This window comes from Papio anubis, chromosome 2, assembly GCF_008728515.1.
Source record: "Papio anubis isolate 15944 chromosome 2, Panubis1.0, whole genome shotgun sequence".
NCBI lineage: Eukaryota > Metazoa > Chordata > Mammalia > Primates > Cercopithecidae > Papio > Papio anubis.
In genome coordinates, this window is record NC_044977.1 from 158,910,093 (window position 1) to 158,928,029 (window position 17,937).

The following is a 17,937-nucleotide window of genomic DNA, read 5'->3' on the forward strand; positions in this document are numbered from 1 at the left end:
ACACATGCCTCCCTTGCTCTCCAGAAAGGGCAGGTACTTTTCCTTCCACCACCACTCACCTCTCACCCCCAGCTCTTTGTATTTGACTGTGGCAGAGTGCTAGAATAGAGACTTACTTGAGCTTCCTTGGAAGACATGAAAGAGTGAGCAGCCAGCCAGGGAACTGCTAAGGAAAAAGGGATGTTTTATGATAAAATATGTGAAATATTGTGAACAGTAACTATTGCCTTCACATCATCAGAGCCAGGGTTAAGTCTTGTGCAGGTGCTCATCTTCTCATTCTAATTAAATTACATTTTTTAGTAGTGGTCTAATTTATAATCATAATGCTTACACCAAGACTACTATTAGGGAAGTTATTACTATTATCCTCTGGAGTATTTATTGATACTGTTTTACGTTGTTTTCTAGCCTTAAGGTTAGCTGATGAGTAGTTATTACATTTAATTATAATTAAATCAGTTTCTCTGATTTCTAATGATTTATCATCCTATTTAGATTGATAGAGAATTTAAAGTCCAGAAAGCCTTGTTTTCAGTTGGATTCCCTGTTCCCAAGCCTATACTGTACTGCAGTGATACTTCTGTCATTGGAACAGAATTTTACATAATGGAACATGTGCAGGTAAATTAACACTTAATCTTATTTTGTTGCTTTTACTTTTAATTATGAAGTTAATTAAGATGTTTTATGATACTTAATAAATGATATAGTTTGTTATTTAACATTTTAGGTAATTAGATTACTTTGCAAAGACTTACAATTTTGTTCAAATTTGAGCACTTACAAAGGGAGGGATGGAATAGACAAAAAACAAATTTAGTAATTAAGGGGTATTGACTTATTCTTAAATTTTCCTCTAGGTGTCAGTAAAGAGCTATCTGTAATGGCAATAACCAAATTGTCCATAAGGTAGTAGGGAAAACAAGACTCCACATAGGTCAAGCCATTAAGAACAATAAATTCAAAATGTGTTTTAAATTTTTTCTGTAAAATAGTTGAGAGTAGTTTTGATGTTTACATTTATCTTGGCATATCCTTTTATTTTCCCTTTGGCATGTATACTCTAATGTTAAATATGTTTCACAAATGAATGTTTTTCTAGTATATTCCACAAAGTATTGATTGCACACATTTAAATAATCTGTTGTAACCACTTCCATAGGGTCGAATCTTTCGTGATTTAACAGTTCCTGGAGTTAGCCCAGCAGAACGTTCAGCCATATATGTGGCCATGGTAGAAACATTGGCTCAGTTACATTCCTTGAATATACAGTCATTGCAGCTGGAAGGATATGGTGTAGGTGCTGGGTACTGCAAAAGACAGGTAATGCATCCACATTAATAGCTATTTTTTCAAGTTCTTGTAAATAATATACCTTGTTAGTCAACAAAAAAACTTATTATTGTATACTTTTCTGAAGCTTGGCTATGACTTTTAACATTGTCCTTCAGAATGACTAGTTTTTAGTATAAAATTATCTTATGTTTTTATATTAGGTTTTGTTCCACAAAATCTTCTGTTTTAGACTCTTCACTTAATTTTCCAATACTTTTAACTATACAATTTTTTCTTATTATTATTTTATTTATTTATTTATTTTTGAGACGGAGTCTTGCTCTGTTGGCCAGGTTGGAGTGTAGTGGTACAATCTCTGCTCACTGCAAGCTCCATCTCCCAGGTTCATGCCATTCTCCTGCCTCAGCCTCCCGAGTAGCTGGGACTACAGGCACCCACCACCACGCCCGGCTAACTTTTTGTATTTTTAGTAGACATGGGGTTTCACCGTGTTAGCCAGGATGGTCTCGATCTCCTGACCTCATGATCCACCTGCCTCAGCCTCCCAAAGAGCTGGGATTACAGGCATGAACCACCGCGCCCAGCCTACAGTTTTTTCTTTCTAAGTTGGACTGGCAGACATTTATTAAGCTTGACTGTGTGTTTAATACCTGCTGAGTATTATGTTAAATATCAAGAAAAATATACAATAGGTTCTTCCCCATAGGAACTTGTGGTCATTTTTGAGAGACCTGTACATGCATGTCATACATGAAACCTGAAAATGGTGTAAAAGAGTGTAAAATCTAGTAGTAAATTGATACTCATCATAAGAGCCATTCAAAGGGTAGAAGCTGGGTTGCCCTTGCTCATATAGAGAAAGCTTCCTGGGAGAGATATCTTATAATGAGTATTTAAGGAAAGATAAAATTTAGAGTGATGGGGATCATTTTAAATTAAAGGAAAGCAATACTAGATATATATGGGGCTGCTTTCCTTTATAAGCATATCATTTTGTGGGAGTTAAGGAAAGAGAAAAGGAAACTAAAGTTTAGAGAATACTCACTGTATGCTAGGTCCTACATGGCAGAGTGAGTTGTTGACCTCTCTTTTTTGATCTTTACAACAACCCTAAGATATAGATATTACTACTCCCATTTTGCAGATGAAGAAAGGGAGGCTTGCATCAATCAAGTAATATACAAGTAAGTGGCTTAGATATAATTTAAACCCAGGTCGATATGACTGGATAAGACCAAGTAAAGATCTTTGCTCTATTGCACTAAATTGAGCAAAGATGCCTTGGGAAATGGAGATTAAAAAAACAAATAAACAAGATGGTCCCACTTGTTGGAGGACTTTACGAGTAAGTTGATTTGTTTATATTCAATTCTAAGAACAATAGAAGATCTTTACACTAATCATACCTGTAATATATTTAGAAAATTCTATGGATAATAAGAAAGAGTATTAAAATGAAAAGTAGACGGGGTGCGGTGGCTGAAACTTGTAATCCCAGGACTTCGGGAGGCCAAGGCAGGCAGATCACGAAGTCGGGAGTTCGAGAGCAGCCTGACCAACATGGAGAAACTCTCTCTCTACTAAAAATGCAAGAATTAGCCAGGCATGGTGGCGTGCACCTGTAATCCCAGCTACTCAGGAGACTGAGGCAGGAGAATTGCTTGAACCTGGGAGGTGGAGGTTGCAGTGAGTCACTGCACTCCAGCCTAGGCAACAGAGTAAGACTCTGTCTCAAAAAAAAAAGTAAATGTCTTCTTTTTTTCTTCTGGTCCCCATATTCCCTTTTTCAGGGGTTACTTATTTCTCGTGACCCTTTCCAGAAATTATCTATATCTATATATTTGTGTTTGTGTGTGTGTGTGAGAGAGGGAGAGAGAGTGGGTATGTGTGCACGTGTGTTTGTGTGTGTTTGTATGCATTCTTTCTTTTTTCTTCTACAAAGTAGTTGTTGAATAAAGACTAGAACCCATATCTCTTGATCCCTAGGCCAGTATTTTTCTCCTGATAAAAAGCTAGGTAAGTAAAATGGAACTATATGGAAAAGAGACTTAAATGTTTAAGGTTTAGGCTGATTTGAGTGTTTTAGGCTGACATGAGTATCACCAGTATGGGTCTTAAGTATTTAGGAGTAAAACAGCATTTGAATTTTGTTTTAATTTTAGAATTGCTAGATCCTACATTCCACTTTCAGCTTTACTATTTTTCTTATTTATATGTCTTTAGGTATCAACCTGGACAAAGCAATATCAAGCTGCAGCTCATCAGGACATCCCTGCCATGCAACAGTTATCGGACTGGCTAATGAAGAACTTGCCGGATAATGACAATGAAGAGAATTTGATTCATGGAGATTTCAGACTAGATAACATAGTTTTCCACCCTAAAGAGGTACAGTTAACTATGTTTACAATTAATTGAGTAGGTCTGTTTTGTGACACAATACTAAGTAAATGCTCCCCCAGAGCACTGAAGAAGCCCAACCGACTCCCTGTTCCCCTACAGCTCAAGACTGTCATCACCACTCAAAATTTTTAGAAAGCAGTCCTGCAGATTTTCCAGCGTAAGTTAGCTGCCTACCTTTAAGACTGGTTCTAATCCCAAGTGGTATTTGGTTTACTGCTTAAAAGGATTTGGGAATTTTACATGCATAACGCTGTTTTCTTCAAAGAAGTTTTTCATCTACTAGTCACAATATTTAGCTTATCCATGTTCTTGCTTTTTTTTCTGGTTCATTTATACTTCTTTGGGGTTTTTAGCCCTATCTCATGAAGAATTTATTATCTGTTTATTATAAACTCTGAGAACAGAGAATTCCAAAAGCTTCTTGAGGCTTCAAAAGAATTCCATGAGATTAATATAACCTTGCTCTGTGTAAATGTGCACACTGTACTCTTTATAAAGAGTATAAACAAATGAAAGCTGTACTCCTCCACTGAGCACCTGCAATGAGGCCTAGGATTACAGTATAGTGGGAAAGAGGAAACCTCTTCAGTTTTCCTCTGATTAACTGTATGTCTTTGGGCATGCCATTTGGCACTTAGTATTCCTACATGCATGAGAAAGATTTGCAGTTCCCTGAATCCGGCTTCTGAGAGGAGGATTTTCTGGGTTCATTAGTTTTCTTAGAATGCTAAGATGTTTTAGGGCAGGAAGAGCTGCTCTAAATTCGTGTGCTAAACTTCCAGGTTTTGTGTTCCTTTCCTATTGGAAAAGGATGGCGGAAAATACCATAATAAATTGCATTGTTGTCATAACTCGAAGTAGTGTGTATCAATTGAAAATCCAAAAATAATGTAAACACATGTGAGCATGTTTACCCACAGGAGAAAAAATTTTTCATAGAAAGTCCCAGCCTGACCAACACGGAGAAACCCCATCTCTACTAAAAATACAAAATTAGCTGTGCGTGGTGTCGCATGCCTGTAATCCCAGCTACTTGGGAGGCTGAGGCAGGAGAATTGCTTGAACCGGGAGTCGGAGGTTGCGGTGAGCCAGGATCACACCATTGCACTCCAGCCTGGGCAATAAGAGTGAAACTCTTGTCTCAAAAAAAAAAAAAAGAAAAGTCAATTTAGATATTAAAATTATAGTATGTAATTATGTATGTTTGTGCATACATGTGCAACCTGTTGCTACTGGCACTGATGAATTCTGAATTCTAACCTTGTTAATTATCTACCCTTAGATTAGAAAAATTAAATATGCTAATTTATAATCTAGAAAATTATAAAAGCATATGCCTTAAAACATACCAAGATCTGGCCTGTATTTGATCTGTGTCATTTAATATTTTAGTTGAGTCTATATAATATTGAGTCTCTATAGTAGATAACAGAACCCACTAGACTTGGAGTTCCTTTAAAACAATGACTATGTCTTATTCATCTTTATATTGCAGGTGCTTATATGATTCTGAATGAATCTATGTTGAAGGGATTAATTTTAATTATTCACTAAGCAACTATTTCCATCTCATAAATTTGTGCTTAACTTTCATTCCCTAGCAGTGTGAACTTAAAGCAAGTTATTTAATCTCTCTCTGTATCTCTGTTTTTAACTTTTTGTTTTGAAATAATTAGAGTTCCACAAAAAGTTGTAAAAAAGTATTATAGTACAGAGAAGTCCTGTGTATCCATCATCCAAATTCTGCAAAATGGATATTATACAACTATGGTACATTATCAAACCCAGGAAATTGACATTGTGTGCCTTTTAAAATTGAAAAAAAAAATTTCTGAGTTGCTGGGCAGCTAAAATGAAACAGTCAATATGAGCAACTAGCCGGTACCTGGCACATCAATGATGCTCAATTTATTTAAGGTACCCTCACTTTTCCATTTTTTCCCCTTCATTTTTCTCTCTGACTTTTCTAAGACTACTTGTCAAGCTTCTTCAGAAAAATATTAGGGTATAAGTAAATCTTTCATAATATGTACTAAAACCTAAACAGTGGTTGTAGGGGATGGAATTAGAGGAGACATAATTGTACATTTCTGTAATGTTTAGGATTTGATGTTTTTTGGTTTTCATTTTTAAAACAACAGCATGTTGTGTTTTTGTCATCAGAAAACACAACAATTAAGAAAGAAGACAAAAGCAATTTTAAATGACAAACCTTCCAAGAATGTGTGGGGTAAGCCAGTAAAGGAAACTACAGGATATGGCAAAATGAAATTATTTTCCGTTACTTATTTATAAAGTATTTGAAACATGTTTGAGCAAGTGTTTCAGTAGCACAACATGCTCACTGCAGTGTTGAAAAGGAATCCAGTTTTCCTGGAAAATGTTGATTTTCCAAATATAAATTTTACCGGTAGAGAAATGTTTAGGATCTTGGAGTTTAATGTAAAATCTGCATATTGTCATTTCAACTTGAAAAATATAATTAGGAACATCCATTGGAACTTGTCAACTTCAGTGATCTAGAAATTGAAACCTGTTATCTTTGACCTCACCCTCTTTACCTTCTGTTCGTTTATTTCTCTCTATCTTCCCTGAGACACTGTAAATTTGATTGCTGTTAATTTAGAATCCATAAACCCTTCATGACTTCACTTGACTTCTTATCCTACATAAGCCACATGATCATAATCAGTCATCTCAAAAACTACCCTCTTTAGTATCGATTTCATGAATAATTTTTTGACTATAAATGTATGCAAGTAATGTAAGAATTATAAAGTGTCCTGACCTTAGGTTACTTATTATTCTAGAATCTTCCCATCCTGACTTCATATCATCATTATTATTATTATTTTACTTTTTCTAATAATCCTACAGGGGATGTTCATCACCCCTTGACTTTAACCAGTTTCTAGCCCTAAACTTGAATCCTCATATTTTTACTGCAGAATAAAGTGAAATAAGGTTAATTGGGTCTGAGACATTTTTATGCCACATGATTTTATCTAGGCTGTAACTTCATCTCTTAGTAAAACCTGTGGCATTTAAAAAATGGCTTTTCTAATTCTTTTCTCTTCTTCTCAAACTCTCACATTTCTTGTCCCATCTCGGCTCCCACTCCCAGCATGTGGTTTTGTCTTCTACTTGACTCATCTTTGTCCTTTCAGTCATTTTCCAGCATAGCCTGCTTTCTAGGAATTACATCATGCCCCTGAAAAGTTCTCTTTATATTGTTGAAGACGTTTTAGTCCGCTACACAATATCACCTGTATGCAGATTGATGGGTGATATTTTTCTTTAGCCTCATTGCCAAGAAAAGTTGTCCCTCTTGAGCAGCTGGTTTGTTTTTGACCTGCATTCGCTGTAAAGATTGTGACTGACCATGCTTCACACTTTATTTTACCCACTATAAAATTCAAAGCAAATCTTACTACCCACACTAACAACTCTGCATGTCCTGTCACACTCAATTATGTGTAATAACCTTACTCCTAGCTTCATCTTTTTATAACAAATTCTGTTATTTTCTTCCCTGCCTTCTTCATCTACTGTTTGTTCTGTTGGATTGTATGTATTTTTTGTTTGTTTGTTTTGAATGCCAATACACATACATATTAATAAAATTCAATGGCATAAAAAGTATACATAAAATGAATCTCTCTATAAAGAAGATAATTTAAAAAACTAAAAGCTTTCTGTTGTGCTGAGGTTTCAGAAAAACTGTCAAAAATCATTTTACTAATAAGTTCCTTAGTAGCAGTAAGACGATTTAGTAAATGTCCAGATCAACCACTAAACGTTATGTTGAGCCTTTAATAACTCTCAACACAAACAGGCATCGACAGGATTCTGTAAGTTATTGCTAATTAATTTGCACTAATTTATGCAATTTGATGAGCCATCAGCTTTTCTCACTGGCTTTTGTTTTATGGCTTTGTGTTTTTACCCCAAAAATGGTTCAGATATTCTGAAACGTAACTCCAGAGAAGTTTCCCAATTTGTATTAAAAAAGAAAAGTAATCATTTATCGCATAAGTGCCTCATCCTTTCTTTGGATGTTAAAAGCATAGATAACAAATAGAATGATGTAAGAGAAAAATGCATCCATCCTCTTCAGTAGTTTCACAAACCTAACTAGTATAGTAATTTATAATACTTATAATATTACAAATTTATAGTATAATATAACCACAGTAAAAGCTCTTATAAAGTCATAGAGAAGGGAGTGATCAATTTTTTTCCACAGTAACAATGGCCAAGTTTTGATTGCCTGGCTATATATGTGAGGCTCTGTACATATCAAATAAATACATATTGGCCATCTGTTGTGTGCCAGGTACTTTGCTAGAAACTGGTAAATGAACTATACGTGCTACCTGCCCATTTAATCTTAACCCTGTGTAAGAGGTGTATATTATGGCTGAGAAAATTGAGGATTAGAGAGGTTAACTAACTTGTCCAGAGTTATACAGCCAGCAAATGGTAGAGCTAGAGTTTGAATACAGGCCTGTGTGATTCCAAAGCCCACATTTTCACACAAAGCTCCAGTAATGTGTGTAAGTTTGCCAGCGGAGCAACGGAATGCAAGCACACACGGTTATATGGAGGCATGAAACCCAGTAACTCATATTACCTAAATGGGGTCTGCAGTTTTATGTAGCTTGGATAACCTGCCTAGAGTATTGCTGCAGCTGCCTCACTGGCCCCCTATAGTATATTGAAATCATAGTAGCCAGAGTGACCCTCTTAAAATACAGATCATGTCACATCACTCCTGTATACAGAACCCCACAGTGAAGGTTCCCCTCTCTGGACCTCATCCCTCCTGCCTTAATCCCTTAAAGTAACCACAGCCATAGCTCTCAGTTTGGTGCAATATCCTTTCAACTTTCAGTATTCATTTATAATCTTTCTCTTTAAGCAAAAATCGGATCATACGCTATGTACTATTCTGCAAATTGATTTTTTTGGCCATATGTACAGCCAAAGGAACATAAGAAATGAACAATAGAATGTCCTGTATCCTTAACATCAAGATGTATATTCCCTTTGGGAGGCTAAGGCGGGTGGATCATGAGGTCAGGAAATCGAGACCATCCTGGCGAACACGGTGAAACCCCGTCTCTACTAAAAATATAAAAAAATTAGCCGGGCGTGGTGACAAGCACCTGTAGTCCCAGCTGCTCGGGAAGCTGAGGCAGGAGAATTGCGTGAACCCAGGAGGTGGAGCTTGCAGTGAGCGGAGATCGTGCCACTGCACTCCAGCTTGGGCTACAGAGCGAGACTCCGTCTCAAAAAAAAAAAAAAGATAAATATTCCCTTGATACATACTGTTACAAGGTTGAATGAGGAAAACTTTCTGTTTTATTGGTTCCACCTTACATGATTGTTTTATGTTGCTGTGTAATGGTGGATTTTATATTTATAAAACTAACAGTATCTTTTATAACAATTATGCTTTGTATCTACAATGTGAAATAACTTTTAAAAGTACTATGGGTGGAGTAGTACATTTGTTATGTAGTTAGATTAATTACTAAAGCAAATGTTTAATCATGCATAACATGGATTATTAAAATATAAGTAATTCACTATAATTCCTTTTTATCACAGTTACTTTCAGTTGAGAAGTTTTAACTGCTTTTGCATCTGCTCATTAGCAGAGATATTAAGGCTGTGTAAAGTAAAATGAGAAGGACTGATGGCCAGCGATGGAACCAGAGGACTTAGCTCTATATAATCAAGGCTAATTGGCTATTTTATAAATGAGATATGCCACTGTGGGTAAATACCTGAAATTGACTTTTGATGGAAAACATGATTTTGAATGTATTCGATGTTATTTCTTTATTATGCTTGTTTTAAGTTTCAATATGTTAAAGACCTCTGTATTTTTAATTACAGTGTCGAGTTATAGCGGTGCTGGATTGGGAGCTTTCAACCATTGGTCATCCTTTGTCAGACTTAGCTCATCTTTCCCTCTTCTACTTTTGGCCAAGGACAGTTCCAATGATAAATCAAGGTTCTCGTATTCAAGAAAACTCAGGTATGAGAACATAATGTTGTCTAAATTGCTATTAATATAAAATTGTCTTTATTACTTTCATAATTAAAATATAAAATCCTGCAATTTTAGATAGTAGTTTTTGTTTCTTAAACATGTTTCTATTTTATTATTATTATTATTACTTTTAGATGCAAGGTCTTGCTCTGTCACCCGGGCTGGAGTACAGTGCCACAATCATAGCTCACTGAAACCTTGAACTCCTAGGCTCAAGTGATTCTCCCACTTCAGCCTTCTAAGTAGCTAGGACTACAGGCACATGCTACTATGCCCAGCTAATTTTTTAATTTTTTGTAGAGACGGTGTCTCACTGTGTTACACAGGCTAGTTTTAAGCTCTTGCTCTCAAGTGATCCTCCCACCTTGGCCCCTGCAAAGTGCTGAGATTAGAGGCATGAGCCATCGTGACTGGCCTATTTCATTTTCTTTGTTAAATTTTCTGAACTTAGCATGCCACTTTTAGTAATTTATGACCAAATGTAATCCTTTGTATATGATAATCTTTTGGAAGTCAAGGTTTAGAACGTGTTTTGTTGTATGGGCTAATGGTTATTACATTGTATTTTACATATCTGTCTCATAACATTGTGAAATAGTCACCATGACATTTTAATTAAAGTTTATATTACATGCCAATTTTATAGGGATACCATCAATGGAAGAACTGATTTCAATATATTGCCGCTGCAGGGGAATTAATTCTATTCTTCCTAACTGGAATTTCTTTCTTGCCCTTTCATTTTTTAAGATGGCTGGAATAGCACAGGTAATTAATTGTTTTAAACATGTGTTTTGCCATTATTTACCAATGTACTGTTGACAATGTTTTCCAGTCTTCCAGGTTTTATATTCTTTATCCTTAGATCATTTTGCTTATCATAATGACAGGTATCAGACGTGGGTAAAATATAAATCCAGAATTTACAGAATAGGAATTTGGCAAGGAAAAAATTTGAGTAGCAAAATGTATTATCAGTTTTTTGTATAATAAACTTACAAGATGGAAGGAGGAAGAAAGACTGATATAATGATAAAAAGAGAAAAGCAGGTAAGGGTTAGTCATTTCCTGAATATCCAGTGTGAGAAAAAGCTAAGATCTTTTGATGATCTCTGCCTCAGACTATGAAACCATTTATTAGTTAGGGTTGATGATGAGGGAAGAATTATCTTTGTACTTCTCAGAGGCCAGCACAGTATCTAGTGTGTAGTAGCCTCTTAAAATGTTTTTGAGTAAGTAGATGAGTAAGATTTTTTTATTTTCATAGTCATATTTGTGTGATTAATTTTAAAACATAATAGAGCATAAATTTAGTTTTTTTTCTAACTATATTGTGATCTAAACAGATGCCTTCTTTGTACTAATCCAGTTTTCAGGCACTTTGAATCTTGGAGGTTTAAGAAATTGAGATGCTTCATCAATAGCAAGGGGCTAGGGTTTAGAAGAAAAACAGGTGAATAAGTTCGAAAGCAAAAAAGAATGAGAAAAGAATGATTAAGGAAAATTATAATAATTGACTTTCTGTCCTCAGAGTTCATACTATCCATGAACAATTGAAATAGTTGTGTTACATCTCATCTTGTACCCTGAGTTAATCATGTTGAAAGAATGGGTTTCTCAAAATGGGTATGTCTCTGTATTTGACAGTTTCCACAAATAAGATACCAAATAGGCTTTAAATTTGAAATGGCTTTTCATTTCAAATAAAAGTTTGACATGGATTATGATTGACATTAAAATGTACAACATAGGCCAGATGTGGTGGCTTATGCCTGTAATCCCATCACTTTGGGAGTCCGGGACGGGTGGATCACCTGAGGTCAGGAGTTCTAGACCAGCCTGGCCAACGTGGTGAAACTCCATAGCTACTAAAAATAAAAAATTAGCCAGGTGTGGTGGCATGTGCCTATAGTCCCAGCTACTCAGGAGGCTGAGGCAGGGGATTCGCTTGAACCTGGGAGGTGGAGATTGCAGTGAGCCGAGATCACACCACTGCACTCCAGCCTGGGTGACAGAGTGAGACTCCGTCTCAAAAAAAATTGTATAACATAAACTATGTATATTGTACATGTAGTAGCTTTCAAGATGATCATAAACATTCCAATCTCATTGGAAATATAAAATTGAATATGATAGAAGAACTATTACAGTGTTTTATTGTATAAAGAATCATATAAAGTGATGTTTGTTTTTAGGGGAGAGGAAAGAGTTTATTATGTTGATAGTACAGAAATGGAGAATTATCAAAGAAACACTGATTAGCATTCAACTAACACTGTTCAAAAGAGACAGTTTTACCTAAATTAGGGGCCCAAAAATGAGATAAAATGTTCTTAGAGATCATCTCATTGTCTTCCCTTTGATTTTATAGTTTTTTTAATCTTATTTTTGTTTCTTTAGATTTTCCCCCATTATGAAGGAGGGTAGTGATCTTTAGAGGTGAAATAACTTGCAGACTTGGTATCTTTGGTAACTGCTGAGATCATTTTCGAGTTTGATTTGATTATAAATTAGAATTATGTTAGGATGAGAGTGCGTTAACTGGATGATATGAGTATGACTCTTTAGAAGGGTATAATTACTCCTGCATGTACATTGATATCATTGATAGTCTGTTTTACATCTTCATACCGTGTGAGTATAATGTCCCACATAACTGAGAAACTGGAAAGATTGATTGGATAGTTGAAGGACGGTTTCCAATGAATTTTAATTGTTCTACGTTTATTTGTAGGGGATATATAGCAGATATCTTCTGGGAAATAATTCATCTGAGGATAGCTTTTTATTTGCCAATGTTGTGCAACCTCTGGCAGAAACTGGACTACAACTCTCCAAACGGTAAGGAAAACAGATTCCTTGGCTAACTGAAATTAGAGCCTTTATTGGGTATGTGAAGGTTATAAACTTTAGGGGAGTAGGGATTATTTTTATTGCATACTGCTGCCAATCACGATAGTTTTTTTTTGGTAAATCTCTTCTATGCCTAAAAACAAATTGACCTAAAACATAAAGAAAATCTCCATATTTAAGTTTAAAAGTATTTTTGTGCCACTTGAATGTGTAAACTTTTAAGGATATAGATAAAACTCTCAAGTGTTTCTTTCTAATATTTAAGTCACTTACATATACCTAATTTTAAAAATGCATTATATAAGATGATTTATTAATTTAGAAATATTGTTCTGTTCCACTGTTATATTTCATTAAGTTTTATTCAGACATTTCATAAGCATCTTTGAAACCCATCATCATGTCTTCATCAGCGGGAGCACTTTTTCAAGCATCGAACACACTTTGCCAGTTACATTCCCATTGCTTACCAAATGCATGTGTGATGCTGTCCCAGAAATTCTGCTTAAGCCACAAGTACCCATGGCATAATGTTAGGGCAATTGCTTTTTCCAATTTATCTTATAGATGAGTATTTGTTCTCTCTACACCATTACAATTGATTCTGTTGTGCTTCATAATGACCTTTACAGGTCTTCTTTGTTTTATTTTAATTTATTTTTAAGTTCCGGGATAAATGTGCAGAGCCTGCAGGTTTGTTACATAGGTATGTATGTGCCATGGTGGTTTGTTCAACTCCCACTTATGAGTAAGAGAGAGCATGCAGTGTTTGGTTTTCTGTTCTACAGATCTAATATTCAGCAGCTGTATTTGTGAGGCATGTATTAATACTAAGAATAATGATTATTTGTGTTCAACTTCTTTGCTTTTTCTTTTGGAGATTCTGACAGGTGACTTCAATAAAGATTCAAAACTAATGAAGCAGGATTTTTTGCTCCTTAGTTCAGCTAAAATCCAGGTTCTCGTCTCACAGGAAAAAATAGGCACACAGACACATTAAAGGGTGAGGAGGGCCGATTTATTACGCGGAAAGAAAGCTCTCCGCAAAGAAAGAGATGGTCCTGCCAAGAGGCTCCCACCTCACAGATTGAATGCCAGGCTACCACACGCTAGCTGAAGAGGCCAGGCTCCTCCCCCTACATAAGGCTCAAATTCCCGGTGGCTCCACCCCATTCCCCCAGTGTGCAGGCGTGCCCCCCAGTCCGTCGTGGGCACGTCCAGACAAGACTCTGTGCCTCCTGCATCTATCACTAACATTGCTTGAGGTGATGCCAGGCCTATATGTTTTCCCCAAATAGTGCTTTAAGCATTAAAGTTAAATGTTTAAAATATAAGAGATTCTACATTCAGTCCACAATATGAAAGACTTTTTTAAAATATAAAATACAGCTCCTCCTTCTAGGGGATATTTTTTGGGTAGCTGAGGAAACTTCACGTTATATTAGAAATATGTAATGATGATCTTTGGACATCTTTGTAACCTTTTTTCCTTTGGCAAAGAACTTTCAGTACTGTACTACCACAGATTGATAGTACTGGACAGTTGTTTGTACAGACTCGGAAAGGTCAGGAAGTTCTTACCAAGGTGAAGCATTTCATGAAACAACACATTCTTCCAGCTGAAAAGGTGAGTATTATATAAACAGAATGTATTTGTGCTAAAGGACTATCGATGAATACTTCTGTGATTTCTGCTTATAGGAGAAGCATGGTGTCATTTTCTTCAGTCAGTCCTTACCTGGATTCTTCTTCTCACGTTAGCATTGAGCCACGATAGAACCCAGGGAATGCATAGATAAGTCTGTGGCTTTATAATTAAGCCAAAGAGAATTAGTAGTTTTAAAATTGGGAGCCTAAATATATTAGAGTAAAACACTACTTTGGGGGCTTGTCCTAAGGCATTATCTTTTTTTTTTTTTTTTGTAAATATGGACCCCTTTGACAATTTAATGAGAAGTGTTGACTATACAAGATAGACACACCTAGAGAATTTTACATATCATTTCAAGCTGTTCACAGATACTACCACCCCTCTTCCCTATAAGCTACTATTTTAAGGCATTTAGTTTCAATAAGTTCACTGAGAGTAGAGAGGCAACATGGAACATCCATTCATTCAGTTACCAAATAATTATTGGGTACTTGATGATGGCTTAGGCACCTGGAGGGCTACCGAATGTAAATAAATAATAAGACATACAGGGCTTATGCTCATGTGAAGCTTAGACTTTAGCAGGAAAGGAAGACACTAAACAAGAGATGATAAATGTTGTGAGGAAAATATTAAAAAACTTTTACAAAAATATGTAAGGGAGGTGGGGCAGGGTGTGTGTATGTGGGTAGAACACTGGTGTAGAAATGCAAATGGTTTTATTCTAGTCTATTCCTGTCACAAGTTAGGTGGCCTTGTGTTAGGTGGTCTTTAGTGGCCTCAGTATTTTCCTCTACAATGTGAGTAGGTATGACTAAATATACAATACATTCTCATTTTAATCATCTATGATTCTGAGAGATCTGCAACTAGCCTGGCAAAATCAAATAGGGAACTGAAAGAGACCAAAATCCTTTCAACAGAAATGTTCAGAGCTAATATATGTTTGTAGGACAGTTTGTGCTATTGCTTGAATTATATAAATATTATATCTTTAGTAAATATCTGGCTTGAGATTAACTTTGTCTCAGAATAGGGTATAATTTCTTTTAAAAATACTACTTAAAGTGAGGAAATTCTAAAATAGTCACCTCTCACATGTGTTTAGTGACTAAAGTATCTTGTTGAATATTTTCTGATCTAGTTAGTATTTGTTCAATTCCGATTTTTAAAACTGTGAGCTTTTGAGTATTAAAAAGGGAATGCAACACTTTTAGGTTAAGATAGCAGTGGGAATTCAACATTGTCTTCCCCTCCCTCAAATAAAATCCAATTTAATAAATAATAAAGTTTGTTTATAAAATGGAATAAATTGGTATACGCTTGAAAATAGAAGAGGGACATATCAGAGGAATTAAGGTTTTGAAAAGAGAATGGAAATTAGATTTGGAAAGCAGGATGGATTAACCCCTAGAATAATGAAACAACGGAAGCCATATCTCAAAAGAATTTTGAAAGAAGGTTGTAGCACAAGTGGCAACCATTTTCCCACAATGGAGCCCCGTGTGATTGGCTTATATAGACAGCAAAAATAAGAAAGGAAAAGAAGTCAAGATGTTTGATTTAAAAATTACCTGCACATGGACGACTGCTTGGGTTGGTATCTTACAACCTGTTATAACAGTAGTGTTTGCCCCCAGAGAGAAGGCTGCAACAGCCCTCCAAAAAATGCAAATGGGCCAGTATGCTGGCTCAAGCCTGTAATCACAGCACTGTGGGAGGCCGAGGCTGGTGGATGGCTTGAGCCTAGGAGTTTGAGACCAGCCTGGGCAACATGGTGCAAACCCAGTCTCCACTAAAAATACAAAAATTAGCCCGACGTGGTGCACACCTCTAGTCCCAGCTACTTGGGAGGATCGCTTGAACCTGGGAGGCAGAGGTTGCAGGGAGCCAAGATTGTGCCACTGCACTACAGCCTGGGCAACAGAGTGAGACCCTGTCTCAACAGCAACAAAAAAGCAAATGATCTGTTTCAAAGAAGCCAGGGCTTCAACATGAGATTTAGTGCCCTAGAGGAGGGTCCTCCATGCTTTGGCTTTTTTTTGTTTTTGTTTTCAATGTAGTCTCGCTCTGTTGCCCAGGCTGGAGTGCAGTGGCACCATCTCGGCCCACTGCAACCTCTGCCTCCTGGGTTTAAGCGATTCTTCTGCCTCGGCCTCCCAAGTAACTGGGACTACAGGCACCTGCCACCACGCCTGGCTAATTTTTGTATTTTTAGTAGGGATGGAGTTTCACCATATTGGCCAGGCTGGTCTTGAACTCCTGACCTCGTGATCTGCCCACGTCGGCCTCCCAAAGTGCTGGGATTACAGGCATGAGCCACCGCACCCGGCCTTTTATTTATTTATTTATTTATTTATTTATTTATTTATTTTATTTTATTTTTTTAATTTTTTTATTTTTATTTTTATTTTTCAAGAGACAAGGTCTTGCTGTGTCTCCAAACTGGAGTGTATGATGTGATCCTAGCTCACTGCAGCCTCAAACTCCAGGGCTCAAGCAAACCACCCAACTCAGCCTCCTGAGTAGCTGGGATTACAGGAATATGCCACCATACTGGGCTAATTTTTACATTTTTTTGTAGAGACCAGGTCTCACTCTGTTGCCCAGAACTACTGGCTTCAAGCAGTCCTCCCGCCTTAGCCTCCCAGAGCACTGGGATTACAGGTGTGAGCCACCGCACCTGGCCAACTTTTCTTTTTGGGGGGGATGGGGGAAGGTGGTAGGGATTGGGCAGAAATCTCAGGTTGTCTATCCTCCCTGGTTACTGCCTGATTCCGACCTACTTTCTCTAAAATGAAGCCTATCTGATAGCATGCTAGTACTTGGAACCAGCCCATCATTCAGAGGAGAGGCCAGAATTGGCAGAGGAAACCAGGCAGGCTTGTTCTTTCATTGGTAAATGTGAATAAGCACATAAGAGAAACTGTAGCACAGAAGAGGTATCACAAGTTAGGTTGTGATACTCTGCTGAACTTTGTATCATGCAGCTATTGAAATATGTACAAAAAATCTGCAATAAAAGGAAGTGCTTTAAGATAAATAAAAAAGCAGCCTGTGGCTTTAAAGGGAAGATTGCCAATGTTTTGTGTCACCAGAAAAGCCACAATCTTTGAAGATCCTTTAAATCTGAGACATAGCCATATCTGATAATGTGAGCTTTTTCTTCTTTTAAAAAAGTCGTACTGTACCAACATCTGTAAAAATGTTTTATTCTGTAGAATGATTGTGAACAATACAAATCTCTGTGTAGCATATTAGAGGATATTATTTGGAGATTATATTTGGAGAAAAGTAAATAGCTTTTTCAAAATGAAAGAGGGAAAAATCTATATAAGATTCTATCCAACATTATTATAACTAAGTTTACGGAAACCAAAACAGTCATTTCTAGAAAATAGGTTGTATCATATAATACAATACTTTAACAGCACTTGTCTTTAACTACTGAGATTCTTGATGACTTTTTCTTTATATTTTTAGGTACTTTCAAATTTTCTATAATGAGAAAACATAAGCCTCATTTAAACTTTTCTAATGACCTTTTGAAACCCCTTGAATATTGTAAAGTGAGAACATAACCCATATCTATGAAAATATTAAAAGCCAGTTTAAGCCAATTTAAAGTGGTAAGACATCGTAAAAATAGCATGTAAAACAGGAACTAGC

At 36.3% G+C, this 17,937-nt stretch overlaps 1 protein-coding gene across 2 annotated transcripts in view; it reads left to right on the top strand.

Moving 5' to 3' along the window:
- Positions 1-17,937, top strand: part of ACAD11 (acyl-CoA dehydrogenase family member 11) — a 96,706-nt gene that overhangs the window by 15,534 nt on the left and 63,235 nt on the right. For both annotated transcript variants that reach the window (XM_009201710.2, XM_009201711.4), the window contains exons 3-9: positions 499-624; positions 1,166-1,327; positions 3,524-3,688; positions 9,608-9,749; positions 10,411-10,532; positions 12,499-12,605; positions 14,118-14,244. In XM_009201710.2, coding sequence (XP_009199974.1) covers positions 499-624; positions 1,166-1,327; positions 3,524-3,688; positions 9,608-9,749; positions 10,411-10,532; positions 12,499-12,605; positions 14,118-14,244 — 951 coding nt within the window. The remainder of the gene's footprint in view (positions 1-498; positions 625-1,165; positions 1,328-3,523; positions 3,689-9,607; positions 9,750-10,410; positions 10,533-12,498; positions 12,606-14,117; positions 14,245-17,937) is intronic.